At 48.9% G+C, this 20,707-nt stretch overlaps 1 protein-coding gene across 1 annotated transcript; it reads right to left on the bottom strand.

Moving 5' to 3' along the window:
• Positions 1 to 3,738: 3,738 nt before the first annotated feature.
• LOC138582446 (NADH-ubiquinone oxidoreductase chain 4-like) lies at positions 3,739 to 5,850 on the bottom strand. The gene has a single exon (XM_069653790.1). It carries the CDS (start codon positions 5,848 to 5,850, stop codon positions 3,739 to 3,741), a length of 2,112 nt encoding a protein of 703 aa, XP_069509891.1.
• Positions 5,851 to 20,707: the final 14,857 nt, after the last annotated feature.

Genomic DNA, 20,707 nt, shown 5'->3' with positions numbered 1-20,707 from the left:
CAATGTCTCCGCCCTCGTTTTGAACTATAATGGATCCCCCTTAGCACCTTGCACTACAAATCACACGATTGTCCATTCTATGATAAGCCCTGTCCATCCTCTTTGAACATTTCAGGATGTGTTACTGTGGGGTTGGTGGTCAAAGGGCACCTGGTGTCATGGAATTTGGGGATTTTAGGGTTCAGTCAGTTATATGGGTTATAACTCGTGGTCACTCGGGAATGGGCCGGTTCATGCTTTGGCCAAAATGGGATAACATGCACACCAGGAGCCGGCATCTGATCGTGGCCTTGTAGGGCACATTCATCTTGGGTGAAAGACGCATCTTCTCAACACTTTCAAGAACAATGAACAAACAGTGTGGCGGCTGTGGGTGCAAACTGTCCTCATGGGAGCTCGGGCATGACTGGAGATTTCTGTAGCCTGGTGGATTTGTGCCTAGTGCATGCAAGGCCGCCGTTATCGTGCTTACCTCACAAGCCTTCCGTTCTACGTAGGAATATTAATATCTACACAAAATAGCGATGCCACCCGTACCTTAGGCCACACCATATGGATAAACTATAACTGATTATATTAGCATAGGGTGCTGCTGAACGGGAACGCGCTGCTTTCACTGACCCCTCCTGCCCCCTGGATCATCCCAGCGCCTCAAATGCATCTTGTCTTACTTTAAAGCGCCTAGGGAGGGGGGATGGGGCTGCCCACTTCCAAACACTTGGCACAAGTCCAGAATCCTATGTGGCCCAACTTCCCTTCAATAATGGCAGAGAGATGATCAGCAAAAGCTCCAACTATCAGATCATGATTGATTTTGATTGATTGTTTATTTGTAAAGCGCCTATGCACAATGTGCTTCAAAGCGCTTCAAGGAAGGAGGGAACATGGGAAAATACAGTTACATTCTAACAGGTCCTTGAAACAAAAAAACTATCAAATCATAACAGATAGTACAAGTGCACATGGAACAATAAGGGAGAGGAGAGGAAAAAAGGAGCACGATACTAGCAGTAACATTACTATGCCTGATGACAATTGTTGCAGTGCAAGAGTGACAAGAGGAGGGGGAGGAGGGGAGGTTGGGGGAGGGGAGAAGGGAAGAGGAGAGGTACAAAACAATTGACTATCTTAAAGGGTCAGCGACTGATCAAGGTAGTCCCCCATCAGGGGAGGGAGTGGGAGGAGAAGACAAGGAGGCAAAAAAGGGGGTACAGACAAGCTCTTAACAGAGGTCAAGGGACGATGATAAGAATAAGTGCTTGGATAAAGGAAAGGTGAGAGAGGGGAAGGAGAGGACAAGATAACTGTAGGAGGCAGGCACTACAATTACTCTGCCTGACGGCATTTGGGGTAGTGCCTAACTTACAACAGGACGGGGGAGGGTGAGAAAGGAAGGGAGGGGAAGAGGCTGCAAAAAGGGCAGACGACTACAATTACTATGCCTGACGGCAATTAGGGTAGTGCCAGAGAAATTACAGAAAGAAGTGCAGGGAGGAGGAGGTGGGGAGGCGAGGAGGGGCGGGGAGAGGGCAAGGGTGCGAGGCATGAAAGAGGTAAGGGGGAGAGGGAACCTCATGGGGGAAGTGGGAGGGTGGGAGGTGGACATTGATAAAAGAGGGAGACATTTGTTGAGGAGGGGGCTATGAAGAAGGGAGAAGTGGAGAGGAGGGCGCCCTGGGGGAATTCAGTCAAAAAAAGGGGAGAACAGAGGTACTAGGGGGCAAGACCTAGAAATACTACCAGGGTGAAGGGAGGACTCAGACACACTAGCAGCAGGGGGGACACAGACACACTAGCAGGGGGCAGGGGGGACTCAGAGACACTGCAGGGGGCAGGGGGGACTCAGCCACACTAGCAGGGGGCAGGAGGGGACTCAAAGACACTAGCAGGGGGCAGGAGGGACTCAGACACACTAGCAGGGAGTAGGGGGGCCTCAGACACACTAGCAGGGGGCAGGGGGGACTCAGACACACTAGCGGGGCTTACCGTGGTGGACAGGGGTAGACAGGGCCTTTGTTGTGGGCCTTGGGTAGTGGTGGGCGGCTCCCACCTCCCGGTTCCTCTGATTGGCTTAAAAGACAATTACAACCAACGGGAGGGGGAGCAGGGCCAAGCCAAGCCAAGGCAGCACATCAGCTGAAAGTTGCACGGCCATTTTGGAGGGCCCAAACACAATGAGACAAAGTACTAGATGCCAAGGAAAATGTCACAAAAGCAGCAGAAATGAGGGTCCAGAGACACGCTGCTCACCAGGGATGGATTTCAACATGCGCACGTTCAACATGACAATTTAAAAGCATTTTTTGTCCGAAAATCATGCCGCGCCACGTGCGCTTCACAGAATATTCAGGCTTACCCCAAAATTCTGTAGGTGAATCAGGAAGCGGGATGAGGCAGGTGTGGAGCCCCAAAAGCGTTGCTGGAGTTCATCAGGAGGCAGAAGAAGCAAAGAGAAAGAGAGCAAAATCCAATAACGAAAACATGGCTCTCTTCAGGGCAGTCAAACAAATGGACAACATCCTCTCCAATCTCCTCATGGTCTGGGGTCTAGGAATATATGGTCAGCACATAATATTAATATAGTAACAAACCACAATAAATATAAAATGCACAGCCATTTCAGTCCAAATGCATTGGAAGGCGCCACATAATGAAATCACATGACTGGCTATAACATTGGAGTCATGTGACTGATTTCAAAACCAAATATAGATGTGAATTTAGCAAAGCAGTCCTCATCACATGCCTGTACTTGCAATACATGATTACATGGGAATAAAGTGGTCCTCGTCACATGCCTGTACACACAATACATGATTACATGGGAATCATTTATTCATTTACATATTTTAATAATTCTCTTTTTTCCAGCTACTAGAACATGGACAATATATACCAATTGTGAATTTTCATGTAATTCCGAATATATAGGTCACAAGAATGGTACAAGTCCATACAGGAAAGATTATTCACCGTAGTGACTGCAGTACTTCTAGTCTAGAGTCCCCTTTCCTCCATACTTCTAGGACTTTCCTTCCTGTGGGACGTGACTGGAGCGTGCCTTGTAGCACCACACAAATGTGTCACTTAAAGAAAAGTGTACACAGGTCCCACTGCATGTGTGGCGACAGGGCACGCCTCCCAAAGCCCCGCCTTGGACCTTCTGTACTTTTCCATCCACTGAGGTTGGGCTCTGACTGTAAGCGATGGCATTGTAGGGGGAAGTAGGGTGAGCATGTGAAGAGAAGGGGTCTGTCTCTGGACTCTGAGTACAGCAGTCACTACAGTGAGTTGCTTCTCCTTACTCTAATGTGCCGTCCTCTTTCCCTGAGACTTCTTGAAGATTCACACGCACACATCTACCTGTCGGTGGACAGTCCTAACTTCAATCTACCACGTACTGCTTAAATTCCTTTCAGTGTTGCACGATTTTCCTCCAACCCATGGGAGGATCATACAAAGGATGGAAAAGACGGGTTGGGGAATCTTATAAACCCAGAGGATTCATCATACACCTTCTCAGATATCCCCAGGAACACGAGACGCTCAAGACCGCTGGAGCCTCAAATCCGCTAAAATGGGATGGCCACAATATGTCTGTAAACTAGGATTGTGCCTCAGATACAACAGAAATAATGGAAAGGTATCTAGCCATTGGCTGAGCCTCAACAGCGCAAAATCCATAGGTCCTTAGAAGGCTAGGGCGCCCCATGCGACTGCAACGTGATTACACACGGGTCACCAAGTAGCATGTAGTAAAGGAGATTGAGCATGTAGCCTGGGAGATTGAACATGCAGTCCAGGAAATTGAATGTAGCCCAGGGGATTAAGCATGTAGCCCAGGAGATTGAGCATGTAGCCCAGGAGATTTAACATGTAGCCTAGGAGATATAGCATGTAGTCCAGGAGATTGAGCATGTAGCCCAGGAGATATAGCATGTAGCCCGGGAGATTGAACATGTAGTCCAGGAAATTGAGAATGTAGCCCAGGAGATTACGCATGTAGCCCAGGAGATTGAGCATGTAGCCCAGGAGATTTAACATGTAGCCCAGGAGATATAGCATGTAGTCCAGGAGATTGAGCATGTAGCCCAGGAGATATAGCGTGTAGCCCGGGAGATTGAACATGTAGTCCAGGAAATTGAGAATGTAGCCCAGGAGATTAAGCATGGAGCCCAGGAGATTAAGCATGTAGCCCAGGAGGTTGAGCATGTAGCCCATGAAATTGAGCATGTAGCCCAGGAGATTGAGCAGACAGCCCAGGAGATTGAGAATGTTGTCCAGGAAATTGAGAATATAGACCAGGAGATAAAGCGTGTAGTCCAGGAAATTGAGCATGTAGCCCAGGAGATTTAGCATGTAGCCCAGGAGATATAGCATGTAGTCCAGGAGATTGAGCATGTAGCCCAGGAGATATAGCATGTAGCCCGGGAGATTGAACATGTAGTACAGGAAATTGAGAATGTAGCCCAGGAGATTAAGCATGTAGCCCAGGAGATTGAGCATGTAGCCCATGAAATTGAGCATGTAGCCCAGGAGATATAGCATGTAGCCCGGGAGATTGAACATGTAGTACAGGAAATTGAGAATGTAGCCCAGGAGATTAAGCATGTAGCCCAGGAGATTGAGCATGTAGCCCATGAAATTGAGCATGTAGCCCAGGAGATATAGCATGTAGTCCAGGAGATTGAGCATGTAGCCCAGGAGATATAGCATGTAGCCCAGGAGATTGAGCATGTAGCCCAGGAGATTTAGCATGTAGCCCAGGAGATATAGCATGTAGTCCAGGAGATTGAGCATGTAGCCCAGGAGATATAGCATGTAGCCCGGGAGATTGAACATGTAGTACAGGAAATTGAGAATGTAGCCCAGGAGATTAAGCATGTAGCCCAGGAGATTGAGCATGTAGCCCATGAAATTGAGCATGTAGCCCAGGAGATTGAGCAGATAGCCCAGGAGATTGAGAATGTTGTCCAGGAAATTGAGAATATAGACCAGGAGATTAAGCATGTAGTCCAGGAAATTGAGAATGTAGCCCAGGAGATTGAGCATGTAGCCCATGAAATTGAGCATGTAGCCCAGGAGATTGAGCAGACAGCCCAGGAGATTGAGAATGTTGTCCAGGAAATTGAGAATATAGACCAGGAGATTAAGCATGTAGTCCAGGAAATTGAGCATGTAGCCCAGGAGATTTAGCATGTAGCCCAGGAGATATAGCATGTAGTCCAGGAGATTGAGCATGTAGCCCAGGAGATATAGCATGTAGCCCGGGAGATTGAACATGTAGTACAGGAAATTGAGAATGTAGCCCAGGAGATTAAGCATGTAGCCCAGGAGATTGAGCATGTAGCCCATGAAATTGAGCATGTAGCCCAGGAGATATAGCATGTAGCCCGGGAGATTGAACATGTAGTACAGGAAATTGAGAATGTAGCCCAGGAGATTAAGCATGTAGCCCAGGAGATTGAGCATGTAGCCCATGAAATTGAGCATGTAGCCCAGGAGATATAGCATGTAGTCCAGGAGATTGAGCATGTAGCCCAGGAGATATAGCATGTAGCCCAGGAGATTGAGCATGTAGCCCAGGAGATTTAGCATGTAGCCCAGGAGATATAGCATGTAGTCCAGGAGATTGAGCATGTAGCCCAGGAGATATAGCATGTAGCCCGGGAGATTGAACATGTAGTACAGGAAATTGAGAATGTAGCCCAGGAGATTAAGCATGTAGCCCAGGAGATTGAGCATGTAGCCCATGAAATTGAGCATGTAGCCCAGGAGATTGAGCAGATAGCCCAGGAGATTGAGAATGTTGTCCAGGAAATTGAGAATATAGACCAGGAGATTAAGCATGTAGTCCAGGAAATTGAGAATGTAGCCCAGGAGATTGAGCAGGTAGCCCAGGAGATTGAACAAATAACGAGAACTAATGCCTGATGGATCCTAGAGCGAGCTGGCAAATATATCATCACTGATTCTGTTGTCACAAGCAGTCAATAACTTCATGAATACGTCTGCAATATCTAGGTCCACACACCATGAACTCTCCCCTAACCTCAGACTGGGCAATCGTCTTCCCGCTGTTTCCTCCTCTGGTTGCTTGCAGAGCCTTTGCTGTCAATTTATTCAGCTTATCAGCCCTCAAGGTCCACACAAATGTACTAATAGATGCAATATTACTGCTTACAGTAATACTCCATAAAGTAATACCACTTGCAGTAATGCTATTTGCAGTAATACCATTTGCACTAATACTGCTTACAGTTATAAGGCATTTCCTCATGAGGCGTAGGAGATCCTAAATTGGGGGATGACTGAAGGGTCCACATGACTCAGGAACATGCAGGCCCTTCAAGTTACTGCATGCTTACGGCATACAGTAATGCATCTTGCAGTAATAAGGCATTTCCTCATGAGCCATAGGCCACAGGCTTCAGAATCATTCATGCCCTTCAAGTTACTGCATGCTTACCAAATACAGTAATACCGCTTGCAGTAATAGGGCATTTCCTCATGAGCCATAGTCCACAGGCCTCGGCATGATGTGAGCCCATCAGGTTACTGCATGCTTTCCACATACAGTAATACCGCTTGCAGTAATAGGGCATTTCCTCATGAGTCACATATGGCTCTTAAGCAGGGATAACTGAAGGGTCCACATGACTCAGAATCATGCGGGCCCTGCAAGTTACTGCATGATTACCACATTCAGTAATACTGCTTGCAGTAATGTTGCTTGCAGCAATATTGCATACAGTAATACCACTTGCAGTAATAGGGCATTTCCTCATGATCCATAGACCACAGGCCTCAGAATGATTCAGGCCCTTCAAGTTCCTGCATGATTACCACATGCAGTAATAGCACTTGCAGTAATAGCACTTGCAGTAATACCGCTTAAAGTAATAAGGCAGTTCCTCATGAGCCACAGAGGGCTCCTAAATGTGGGATAACTGAAAGGTCCACATACCTCAGAATCATGCAGGCCCTTCAAGTTAATGCATGCTTACCACATGCAATAATACCACTTGCAGTAATACCGCTTAAATTAATAAGGCAGTTCCTCATGAGCCATAGTTTGCAGGCCTCCGAATCATGTGGGCCCATCAGTTTACTGCATGTTTACCGCATGCAGTAATACCGCTTGCAGTAATAAGGCATGTCCTCATGAGCCATATGGGACTCCTAAATGGGGTAAAATGAAGGGTCCACATGCCTCAGAATCATGCAGCCCCTTCGAGTTACTGCATGCTTACTGAATGCAGTAATACCACTTGCAGTAATTCTGCTTGCAGTAATAAGGCATTTCCTCATGAGCCATAGTACACAGGCCTCAGAATCATGTGAGCCCACAGGGTTACTGCATGCTTACCGCATGCAGTAATACCGCTTGCAGTAATAAGGCATTTCCATGAGCAAAATGGGACTTGTAAATGGAGACTTACTGAAGGATCCATATGCCTCAGAATCATGCGGGTCCTACAAGTGACTTCAGGCTTACCACATGAAGTAATACCGCTTCCAGTAATAAGGTATTTTCTCATGAGCCATATGGGGCTCCTAAATGGGGGATGGCTGAAGGGTCCACATGACTCAGAATCATGCAGGCCCTTCAAGTTCCTGCATGATTACCAAATGCAGTAATACCGCTTGCAGTAATACTACATACAGTAATACTGCTTAAAGTAATAAGGCAGTTCCTCATGAGCCATAGTTTGCAGGCCTCTGAATCATACGGCCCATCAGGTTACTGCATGCTTACCGCATGCAGTAATACAACTTGCAGTAATAAGGCATTTCCTCATGAGCCATAGGGGACTCCTAAATGGGGGAAACTGAAGGGTCCACATGCCTCAGAATCATGCAGGCCCTTCGAGTCACTGCATGCTTACCACATGCAGTAATACCGCTTGCAGTAATACCACTTGTAGTAATTCTGCTTGCAGTAATAAGGCATTTCCTCATGAGCCATAGTCCACAGGCCTCAGAATCATGTGGGCCCACAGGGTTACTGCATGCTTACCGCATGCAGTAATACCGCTTGCAGTAATAAGGTATTTTCTCATGAGCCATATGGGACTCCTAAATGGGGGATGACTGAAGGGTCCACATGACTCAGAATCATGCAGGCCCTTCAAGTTCCTGCATGATTACCAAATGCAGTAATACCGCTTGCAGTAATACTACATACAGTAATACTGCTTAAAGTTATAAGGCAGTTCCTCATGAGCCATAGTTTGCAGGCCTCTGAATCATGTGGGCCCATCAGGTTACTGCATGCTTACCGCATGCAGTAATACCACTTGCAGTAATAAGGCATTTCCTCATGAGCCATAGGGGACTCCTAAATGGGGGAAACTGAAGGGTCCACATGCCTCAGAATCATGCAGGCCCTTCGAGTCACTGCATGCTTAGTGCATGCAGTAATACCACTTGTAGTAATTCTGCTTGCAGTAATAAGGCATTTCCTCATGAGCCATAGTCCACAGGCCTCAGAATCATGTGGGCCCATCAGGTTACTGCATGCTTACCGCATGCAGTAATACCGCTTGCAGTAATAAGGCATTTCCTCATGAGCAAAATGGGGCTTGTAAATGGAGACTTACTGAAGGGTCCATATGCCTCAGAATCATGCAGGTCCTACAAGTGACTTCAGGGTTACCACATGCAGTAATACCGGTTCCAGTAATAAGGCATGTCCTCATGAGCCATATGGGACTCCTAAATGGGGGTTGACTGAAGGGTCCACATGACTCAGAATCATGCTGGCCCTTCAAGTTCCTGTATGATTACCAAATGCAGTAATACCACTTGCACTAATACCGCTTGAAGTAATAAAGCATTTCCTCATGAGCCACAGAGGGCTCCTAAATGGTGAATAACTGAAGGGTCCACATACTTAGAATCGTGCATGCTCTTCAAGTTCCTGTATGATTACCGCATGCAGTAATACCGCTTGCAGTAATACTACATACAGTAATACTGCTTGCAGTAATAAGGCATTTCCTCATGAGCCACAAAGGGCTCCTAAATGGGGGATGACTGAAAGGTCCACGTGCCTCAGAATCCCGGGGCAGCACGGTACCCTATCAGACAGCTGTACCAGCCGCTGATACGAAATGACGAGTACCTACAGACGGTCCACGAAGAGACCCAAAGAGCCCTAATGGAAGGCCAGTGGAAATGACTCAAGGACTTGAACAGACTCGTGAATGAACAAAAGCAGCTATCGAAGATAACACGCCAGTGCAAGTAACTACGAAAATAAATATAATGGACACAGAGAAGAGACAATGTTAAAATGTGAGGAAACGGTGCTACGAGACAAGATGGAAGCAACCGACCTGTTAACCATGTGTAAATAGGCTTGAAACGCAAGATGCTAAGAAATCGATACTGCTTGCAATGCTTAGTAGAAGATAGAGCGGCAAGCACCAACCATATATCTACCTCAATAAGGCACATTATGCAAGTGTGACTCCATTTTGTAAAAGCAGAAATGTACCCAGGCTGCCAGAGGCCTGACAGGCCAAGTTTCGTAACCCAGCCAAAGGCAAGAGAAGGAGCGGAATCGAAACTCAACAAAGAGCGGCTCATGCCTAAGAAATCGAGGTCAACCAGAGAAAGGGAGGAGAGCATCAGCTAACAAGACTCAAACTTCAGAGCATACCAGCCTGCCTCATGAAGGTCAAGATCAGGGGGGCCCATGCAGGTAGCGAGGCTGAAACAGAATTAAATTGTTCTAATCTTGGTGATCCGCCTTGATGGTCGTGCAGCTATAAACTACCTCCGTCCCCAAGTACCGCTCGAGCAGGTAAAGAATACTGCCCTAGCAATCTTTGAGGCCACAGGTGATGAGTGGCGTCGTCAATCAGATACCCGGAACACCGGAAGGACCCCTGAGTGCTGTAAGGCAAAGGTTAGGATCAGGTATACTATGAACAATAATGGCAGTGCAAGCAAACAAGGAAAAAATGGCAAAGCTTACCCTGGGGATGACAGGACAGGTAGTAAGCCTGAATAGACAACGAGGGAAGACCGACAGCAGGCTGGGATGTACAGCACTTCCTCCAACTCACACCGGTAGCCAGAGCGTGACCAGATAGCAAGTCCATCCAAGGTCCAGGTGGTGAACCCCAAATGACTCAGGAGACAAAACGTGATCGCCAGGAGCGTGGGTAGAAGTTTGCCAAAACAGAAGGGTAATCCAGAGCAATTCCAGGGCCAGAAAAAGGGTGGTCAAGAGTTCCAAGGGTCCAGAAGATGCGTCGAAACAAAAAGGGCAATCCAAGACAAGTCCAAGTAACGGTCCGTGGTCGAGTTCCAAAGTGTATCAAGAAGAACGAGGGTAATGCCGAACAGGTCTCTGGTGGAAACAGCTGTGAAGCACTGAGTGTTTCCTCTCAGCTCTTTTTGAAGGAAAGGTAGATCACGTGACAGGGCACGTGACCGCACAGGAGCGTCACGTGACGGACGGACGCCATCAGTGATTGGTGTTCGTCCGATGTGGACGCCGGCGTCGGCTACAGGCGATCCCGTGACCAGTCACGTGATCGTCTGAGCGAGACGCGATCAGGTTCCCCCGTGCGCGGAAGCTGGAGCCGCCGACGCCGGAGCCATCGGGCATGTATGAGACGCCATGGCAAGCGCCAGCACGGAAATGGGCGGAGAGAGGTGGTTCTGCCCCCTCGGACATCCCGCCTGCCGTGTCTTCCCCGTTGGTGTGGGTGGTGGGTATGGGAACAAATGGTGCCTGGTGAGTGACGGGAGGAGGGCAGGACCGGGGACGTGACAGAGCCCCCCCCCAAAGGCCCACGACCGCGTGGGCTCGTAGGATTATCATGATGAAAACGGGCCAACAAACGGGGGGCATGAACATCTCGGGAAGCCACCCACGAACGATCCTCCGGGCCATAACCCAACCAGTCCACCAAGTACTGCAGGACACCCCGATGAACGCGAGAACCCAAAATAGCCCGGACCTCAAACACATCGGGAGAAGAGACAGAGACGGGAGCAGGAGGAGAAACCAAGCGGGTAGGGCCAGGGCAAGGCTTAAGGAGAGAAACGTGGAATACCGGGTGGATCCGCCAGGCGGGGGGAACCGCCAGCCGCAACACCACCGGGTTCAGAACCTTGACTACTTCATAAGGACCCACAAAACGAGGCAACAGCTTGCGGCAGCCAGGGATATGTAGATGACGAGTGAACAGCCAAACCCTATCCCCCACCCCGTAAACGGGCGGAACAGCCCTCTTTTTGTCAGCAGCCGCCTTCATAGAAGCCTGTGCCTCACGTAAGTGGACCAAGGTCTGAGCGTGTACAGATACAATGTCTCGGGCACAAGCCGATGCGGCTGGGGTGTCGGAAGAGGAATAGTCTGGAATGGGGAGGGCACGAGGATGCTGACCGTAGAGTGAAAAGAAAGGTGAGTAACCGGTAGCCGAGTGCAGAGCATTGTTGTAGGCGAACTCTGCAGTTTGTAGCAGATTGAGCCATGTGTCCTGGTATTGAAGTGTTAGGCAGCGTAGATACTGTTCCATCGTTTGGTTGACCCTTTCGGTCTGACCGTCACTCTCCGGGTGATACGAAGAGGAAAACCGGGCATCTATGCCCAACAGAGCGGTTAGGGCCCGCCAAAAGCGGGAGGTGAACTGGGAACCACGGTCAGAGACCAACACATGGGGCAATCCGAAAAGGCAGAATACATGTTTGAAGAAATGTTTGGCCAAGACAGGGGCTGAGGGAATTCCCTTACAGGGTATAAAACGTGCAAACTTGGTATACGAGTCGACTATGACCCAAATAGTGTCAAACCCATGAGTGCGGGGGAGATCGGTGACCAGATCCATGGAGATCGTATGCCAAGGTCGTGGAGGGATTGGGAGAGGAAGGAGCAGACGCAAAGGCCGACCCCTGCGTGATTTGCCCTGGGCACACACCGCACAGGTGTTGACATAGTCCCGTACGTCACGCTTCATCGTAGGCCACCAGCACCAACGCTTAGGGAGATCTAAGGTGCGAAGCTGTCCGGGGTGACCGTTGACGGCAGCGTCGTGGGACCAGGTCAGCGCTTGGTTCCGGGTTTCACTTGTGGGTAGAAGGAGTTTACCCCCCTGAACGAAAGGCAACCCATCTTGCATGACTGGGTCCCATTCCGCCAATGATTGCCGATACCGAGAGGCCCATTGGCGGATAGTGGACAACAAGGAGGGTGTTGGTGTGCATAGACAGATAACGTGATTCTTTCCCAACAGGGTGTCCGGGAAAGAGGGAAGGGTCTCCCCCCAGGTGAACGGGACAGGGCATCGGCTTTACCGTGCCCAACACCGGGCCTGTGTTTGACCACAAAATCATAAGCGGCAAAGAACAGATGCCACCTAACCTGGCGACTGTTGGTGCACTTCAAGGAAGCAAGGTCCTGGAGATTTTTATGATCGGAGAACACCGTGGTTTGATGTTTGGCACCTAGAAGGTGGTGTCTCCAGACCTGTAGTGCATCCTTAATAGCCAGTAGTTCCTTTTCTGTAACCGTGTAGTGTAGTTCGGTAGTCGTGAACTTGCGGGAGTGGAATGCTACCGGATGCAAACGGTTGGTGGTAGGACAGGTCTGGGATAACACCGCACCTAATGCATAGGACGAGGCATCTGCTTCCAGAATATACGGAAGGTCGGGATCAGGGTGTTGTAATACCGGAGCGGAGGTGAACAGGGTTTTCAGTATGTCGAAAGCAGATTGCTGCGCCGTGGACCATACATAGGCGACAGAAGGGCTAGTGAGTGCCGTAAGTGGAGCCGCAACCGAAGAAAACCCTGATATGAATCTCCGATAGAAGTTCGCGAATCCTAGGAACGACTGCAGCTGCTTGAGATTGGTCGGAGTGGGCCATTCGTCGATCGCCCGTACCTTGGATTGATTCATAGAGAGTCCCTTGGGCGTGATATGGAACCCCAGGAATTCGATTTGATTTGCATGGAACGTACATTTCTCGGGTTTGGCGTAAAGGGCGTTGCTTTGTAGTCGCGACAGTACTTCTCTGACATGTTTTATGTGTTCATCAAGGGAAGTGGAGAACACCAGAATGTCATCTAGATAAACAATCACATAAGTATTCAAGATGTCGTTAAAAACATCGTCCATAAAGTGTTGGAAGGTAGCCGGGGCGTTACATAGGCCAAAAGGCATTACAGTATACTCAAATAGGCCTTGTCGTGAGCAGAAGGCCGTTTTCCATTCATCACCGTCACACATGCGTATAAGATTGTATGCCCCGCGGAGGTCTAGTTTGGTGTATATTGTGGCATGGGTGAGTTTGTCCAGCAAGGGAGTGATCAGAGGTATGGGGTAGCGGTTCTTTACTGTGACGGCGTTCAAGCGCCTATAATCGACACAGGGACGGAGGTCCCCTTCCTTCTTTGGAACGAAGAATATAGGGCTTGCAGCCGGAGAAGTCGATGGACGAATATGTCCCAGCCGTAAAGCCTGTTGGACATACTCCTGCAAGGTCCGCTCTTCCACCTGAGTAAGGGAGTAGATACGACCCTTCGGGATAGATGCGCCAGGTATCAGGTCGATAGGACAGTCGTAAGGTCGATGCGGGGGTAGGCCTTCTGCCGAACCCTTATCGAATACCGCCTGGAAATCGCGGTAAACAGCAGGTATCCCACCAGTGACAGCCCCTACTGTATGCGTATCATGGTGGTCTGTATTGTCCCCTATAGCCATGGACGTGACGCTTCCCAGGATGCCCGCTGGACTGGAGAACTGAGGTGTTGCCAGGAGGCAGTAGTGTTGGCATGTTTCGGATTCGAATGAAACCTGACCCGTCCCCCAGTTAATGAGGGGATTGTGCAGTCTTAGCCAAGGAATGCCTAATATTACTCCGAACTGAGGGGTAGAGATGAGATCGAATGATATCGTCTCTTTGTGGTTTTCCTGAACAACCAGCTCTAAGGGAAAGGTCTGTTGCCGGATCGGGCCAGAGGCAAGAGACGTACCATCCACCGCCTGGACCGGTTCGGGACAATCCTTTGTGACCAAAGGCAGGTTCAATGAACCGGCCAAGGCTATGTCGATGAAGCAGCCTGTAGCACCTGAGTCTATCACTATTGACACGGCGTGAGAACCAGTAGCTTGGTTCAGAAAGGCCTGTACTATAATGGGTCGCACAGGACCAAAGGTAGGTTCAGAGGTATTCCGGATAGTACTCGCTCCCACCTCTGATCTTAGGGGCGAGCCTTCTGAAAACCCGGGTTTCTGTTTTTTGGACGGCGAGGGCACTCTTTTATGAAATGGCCGTTAAGACCGCAGTAAAAACAGGCATTGTCCGTTCTCCTGCGCTCTCGTTCAACGTGAGAGATAGGGCTGCGGATCCCGCCTATCTGCATGGGTTTGGGGGTGGCAACGGCCGTGGATGGGAGTGGAAACGAGGATGAACCTTCTCCGCGTCGCTCCGATCGTCTGGCATCGACTTGCAATGTTAAGTCCACCAAATCAGCATATACTGTGGGAAGCGTAGGCACTACGGACAAGGCATCTTTCATGGCCCCAGATAAACCCCGGTAATACACCACAGCCTTTTTATTTTCTGGCCAGGAGGTCTCCGCAGACAGCTGATTGAACCTGGTGATGTACTCTATGAGGGTTGAGCGACCCTGTGTGAGATCTAGGAATTCCATGTCCCTAGACTGCGCTTTGTGCCTGGTGTCGAATACTTTTGCCATCTCTTGGGTCAGCAATTCAAAATCGTACAACGCAGGGTGGTTGTTTTCCAGCAATGGATTGGCCCATGTGGCGGCTACCCCTGATAGATGGGGGAGAAGAAAGGCTGCTTTTGATACGGAATCGGGGAAAGCCTGAGGGCGACACATGAAATGGAGCTTACAGTGATTGATGAAAGTACGGTATTTCTTTGGGTCGCCCTGGTATCGCTCGGGAGTAGCCAAGGGGAAAGGGCTTTGGATCACCACAGGAGCGGCCGGGAAGGAAGGGGGTATGATAGGAGGAGGGTTTTGGGGAGGAATAGTTTCGTCAAATTCGGCTTCTGCAGGTAAGGGATGGCGTGTACTTAGTACCGTGTCGAGGCGGTGGTGTAATGCGGTGGTGGCGGCGGTCATATCAGCGCGTAGGGTTGCAGTAGCGGTAGCCATGTCGACCCTGAGTGCTGTCACTGCCTGCATTAGAGCCGTCACGGGGTCCCCGGCTGAGGTGTCCATAGCTGGACGACCAATAGGCTTCACAGTCTGTTCTGATCTTGGTGATCCGCCTTGATGGTCGTGCAGCTATAAACTACCTCCGTCCCCAAGTACCGCTCGAGCAGGTAAAGAATACTGCCCTAGCAATCTTTGAGGCCACAGGTGATGAGTGGCGTCATCAATCAGATACCCGGAACACCGGAAGGACCCCTGAGTGCTGTAAGGCAAAGGTTAGGATCAGGTATACTATGAACAATAATGGCAGTGCAAGCAAACAAGGAAAAAATGGCAAAGCTTACCCTGGGGATGACAGGACAGGTAGTAAGCCTGAATAGACAACGAGGGAAGACCGACAGCAGGCTGGGATGTACAGCACTTCCTCCAACTCACACCGGTAGCCAGAGCGTGACCAGATAGCAAGTCCATCCAAGGTCCAGGTGGTGAACCCCAAATGACTCAGGAGACAAAACGTGATCGCCAGGAGCGTGGGTAGAAGTTCGCCAAAACAGAAGGGTAATCCAGAGCAATTCCAGGGCCAGAAAAAGGGTGGTCAAGAGTTCCAAGGGTCCAGAAGATGCGTCGAAACAAAAAGGGCAATCCAAGACAAGTCCAAGTAACGGTCCGTGGTCGAGTTCCAAAGTGTATCAAGAAGAACGAGGGTAATGCCGAACAGGTCTCTGGTGGAAACAGCTGTGAAGCACTGAGTGTTTCCTCTCAGCTCTTTTTGAAGGAAAGGTAGATCACGTGACAGGGCACGTGACCGCACAGGAGCGTCACGTGACGGACGGACGCCATCAGTGATTGGTGTTCGTCCGATGTGGACGCCGGCGTCGGCTACAGGCGATCCCGTGACCAGTCACGTGATCGTCTGAGCGAGACGCGATCAGGTTCCCCCGTGCGCGGAAGCTGGAGCCGCCGACGCCGGAGCCGTCGGGCATGTATGAGACGCCATGGCAAGCGCCAGCACGGAAATGGGCGGAAAGAGGTGGTTCTGCCCCCTCGGACATCCCGCCTGCCGTGTCTTCCCCGTTGGTGTGGGTGGTGGGTATGGGAACGAATGGTGCCTGGTGAGTGACGGGAGGAGGGCAGGACCGGGGACGTGACATAAATGCACTAAAAGCTGGAAACTGAAGCAGATTCATGGTGAACTAACACGTGACCAGCCATGCGCGAAGAAATACCACCGCCTGATGTCATCCAGGACCCGAGGATGCCATAACTTTTCCAGATAAGAGACTACAGTTTCGAAGCCATCCTTAGCCAACTAATTGACACATCACCCTAAAACACTGATTGATGAAAGGGAGGCAGGGTGAAACTTGGGACACCAGGTACACGGGTGTCCATTCTACATGACGCTAATTAAAACGGGTATTTATGTCCAGGGGTGTAACCTGCCCAATCACAATGGACCAAATTATCTGGAGTCCTATAAATAGTAGAACCAATAAGGCGTCGTAGTTGTAGTGACGTCCATCACACGTGATGTAGAGGGATGGGCGTAGACGCCCACCCGATAAGAGTTATCCAATCCGCATGCCCTATTATCTTATACAGATATAACACCTATACTTAAGTTACCTTTCCTAACCAATTATATTGCATGATGATTTTTTTATAGAATTAGACGTCAGTGATGATGAGTTTTGCCTATAAAAATGACTGTTCGACTGAAGTTCGAGGAAGTCGGAGTGAGACAGGTGATCGCAATGCTGCTTATTTCCATTTGTTTCTCTGTTTGATGTACTTGTCATTAAACAGACTTCCCTTTGCCAACTTACTGAGTCCTCATTATTGAGTCGTGTTGGAGTAAGTGAATCCTGCACCCCCTGTCCTCACATGGTGCAGCTATCTTGTTTTACAACTTCTAGAGGGTGAAAGCTGATCTATGGGCCCGTCAGTGAATTCCTCTCCTCCTGAACACTTGGTAGCAGAGGATGGTTTCGGCCATTGATTATTGAATATATAATACTAAGACACCTTTAGACCGACGGCACAAATTAACTCTAGGCCTTTGGCAATATCACAAGTCCTTTCGGCATTCCGGCTGAGTAGACTGAGAAGCTTCCCGTGGACAATGATAGAGTAAAATTTTAAAAATCTACAGTGGGTCTGAAGGAACCTGCCTTTCCAAGCATAACCCTGCTCATTCCCACGGGCAGCCACTCAGACGGAAAAACCTTAAAAGGCTGGAAGAGGAAGGGGCAGTGATCCCGAAGTTCCAGAGAAGAAAAGATGCGATCGGTGAGTGAAACAAAAAACTCGTTACTTTGGCAAATGTCTTGTAGGAATTAAAGCAAGTAAGGGAAATGTAACGGAGGGTGGCAGAGAAAAAATAAAGTAGTTAGAAGTAGAGAAGACTGTATATATATATAAGGGGTTAATGACTCGAGTATGAGATAAAAACGTAAGGATTACCAGGGGGGCACCTGAGATAAAAATGTAAGGATTACCAGGGGGGCACCTGAGATAAAAACGTAAGGATTTCCAGGGGGACACCTGAGATAAAAACGTAAGGATTACCAGGGGGGCACCTGAGATAAAAACGTAAGGATTACCAGGGGGGCACCGGAGATAAAAACGTAAGGATTACCAGGGGGGCACCTGAGATAAAAAAGTAAGGATTACCAGGGGGGCACCTGAGATAAAAACGTAAGGATTACTGGGGGGGGGGCACCCAAGATAAAAACAGAGTATTTGCCTTATTCCTGCACTTTAAAACAGTGGTCAGAAGAAACGTGAACTCAGAGCCCACAGAAGGGGGACGATTAGGCTACGGTGACGATTAAAGATGTCATCAAGGGAGTTCGTTTGGATCCCATGACGGGGTATTGATTAGAAGGAAGGTATACGTATGACAAGCTGGTGTTCGTCTAGTCTGTCAAGTGTCTGTAATACATGTCTTGTTGTATGTCAAATGTAAAATAATTGTATTAATGATTGTTTGAAATGCATTTTGGCTTTACGCGATTCTGTAACTAAGAGGGAATCGCCATTGAATTGATCGGTTTTGAGTAAATTGTTGGTATAAATTTTGGCGGGAAAAGATTGGATTGGAGCTTGCATATGTGGTGCTCGCTCATACTATTGGAAGGTTAAAGAACTGTATAAATACTGTTAGTGACGAAATTAAATATGGAGGAAGTTACCCCGCTTGCGCATTTGTGCAAACAGCTGCCCAAGCATGCACCAAAACAAAAGAAATACAGCACGCAGTGGGTTAAGGGTACCGCCAATAAGATGTTTATGCCTTGGCCCCAGAACGGGTCACTCTCTAAAGCCGTCTTACAGCATATGACGACTTTCCTGCATGCCACATATACCGGCAAGAAGTTAGAAAAACGCCTTGCTGTTCTCGAACTTTGGAAAATGTTCGATCAGACGAAGGAGGAAGCACCACCCGCAGACTGGATATTAAATGTATGTACAGAGGGGGGTGAGATGTCTACTGCACCACCAGCCCCGCCTGAGCCATGATCGAAGGAAGTAAGTTAGAGGGTCTGTACCCGCTTAGAGAACTCAAGGCAGCTATGGGGTATAGTAACCCTGCACATGAGTCACCTACGTGCAGTAGTGACGAGATCAAGGAGAGGGAGCAGGAAAATAATCTTGCTTCCGCAGTCCCGAGGGACAAGGAGAGACACGATGGTGAGAAAAAGGATCAGACACAGACTAGTGCATCTCTCGAGAAAGAGAGAGAGGGAAAGAAGCGGAAAGGAAGTAATGAGTTAGCATTCGCAAAAGACGAATGGATGGGAGGACAGATACTTTTGAAATTAGATGGAAAGGGAAGTGATGCTGTAAGGCCGAGAGAGAGGCCTGGTGAAGTGCAAAGAAGGGAGAAAGAAAAGGAGAAGGAAATGAGGACGAAAGGATAAGAAGAAAGGATAGGCTGAGGTGAGAACAACTATATCGCGAAGAGCAAGGAGTACCACTCAGTCGTTCACAATATGCAGCCTTTGAAAGATACAGGCAGAACATGTTAAGGATAGAGGAAGAAAGGAGAATGCACGAAAGGAAGGTAAAAAAGCAGGAAGATTAGGAGATTAGAAGGGCAAAGGAACATAGAAATGAACGGATGAGGTAAGTAGATAAGGCTAGAGAAGAAGCGAAGAAGCGAAAGGAAATAGACGAGGAAGTAGAACGCAAGCGCAGACCGAGGGCACAAGATCTCAAATATTTGGAGCGGGAAGTGATTAAACCCAATCCTACAGTAGAATGGGAAGACATAGAAGAATTCTTTCCTGCAAGCGGTGCGGTACCAGGTACAAGCGGGACAAACATTGAAGATGACTTCGACACCAGAAGCATCGGGGAAACGATTGATAAATTCTATGACGAGATGGGGTTGGAACTAATTTACCAAGGGGGAAAGGAAGATGAGCGCTTAGAGAGCACTCAGCTATATGACACTGAGCATGTCACCCGAAGTATTGGGAGCAGGGGACTGTCCCTAGACAGGCTGGAGATCAGGCAGAACAAAGAGGATGCAAGGAGTTGCGTGAACTGGGATCATTCGGAAACCGACTCCGGTGGGGAAACGGAGGACGAGGCACAAGAGGAAGGGAGACGGTATGAAAAGCGGTTCCCGAAGGGCCAGGGGGTACGATGGTCCGAAGCTAGTAAATCTGAGCCCAGTACATCGAAGCCTGCCACAGTGCATGGCCAACATGAGAGAACTCCCCACGGACAGAGAGGGGAGCCAGCATCTACCTATGCAGGCAGATTAAGGGCACTGCCAGGTAGATGGCAAGGCAGGAATACTGCCCCACCAGTAGACAGGAGAGCTGTGGGAAAAGAAAAGGAAGACTGTGCGTTCCAGTTCCCACTGCTAGAAAAGGGGGGAGCAAAGCCACAAAATATACCATGGACACATATGGACCAAGAGAACCTGAAAAATAAGCTTCCAATGCTGACATCGGGAGCTGGGAAGTGGATACACAAGTTAGAGAAAATGACGGGGGGAGTCACCTTAGCCATAGGGGACATTAAGGGCCTCCTAATTTCTATACTTGATGAAAGAGCAGATGATGTATGGAAGCGGGCAGGCTACCCCGCTTCGAAAGCGCTTCGAATGCTATATCCAGACACGTCTGATATGGGAGCTATAATGACTCGAAAAATGAAAGATTCAGAGGACCCGTTGATCTATATCCAGAATTTTCAAGACGCATGGGTACTCAAAACGCATGAGTCTTGGACAAAATCTATCCCTGTATTCTACCATATATTGTGCCAAGGGTTACCAGAGCCGGTGCAAAAACAGCTCAAGAAATTGGGAGGAATAGAAGCTAAAACGTGGGCCGAAATACAGTTGACAATTGTACACTACTGCAGATTGCTGCAAGAAAAGAACCAGAAAAAGGAGGCAACTCGTAAGGGCGAGGAGGTGAAGCTGGTGCAAAAGAAGCTCTCGAAGTATGCTCTTCAGGGAGCCATGCTCAAAAGCCCAGCCGAACCAAGCACACAACAAGCGACCAACCCATCGCAGACTAATCAGGGTAATGCAGGATTT

Source organism: Ambystoma mexicanum, chromosome 1p (genome assembly GCF_040938575.1).
Source record: "Ambystoma mexicanum isolate Mex_15411 chromosome 1p, UKY_AmexF1_1, whole genome shotgun sequence".
Lineage (NCBI taxonomy): Eukaryota > Metazoa > Chordata > Amphibia > Caudata > Ambystomatidae > Ambystoma > Ambystoma mexicanum.
This window is presented reverse-complemented; position numbering and strand designations above follow the sequence as displayed.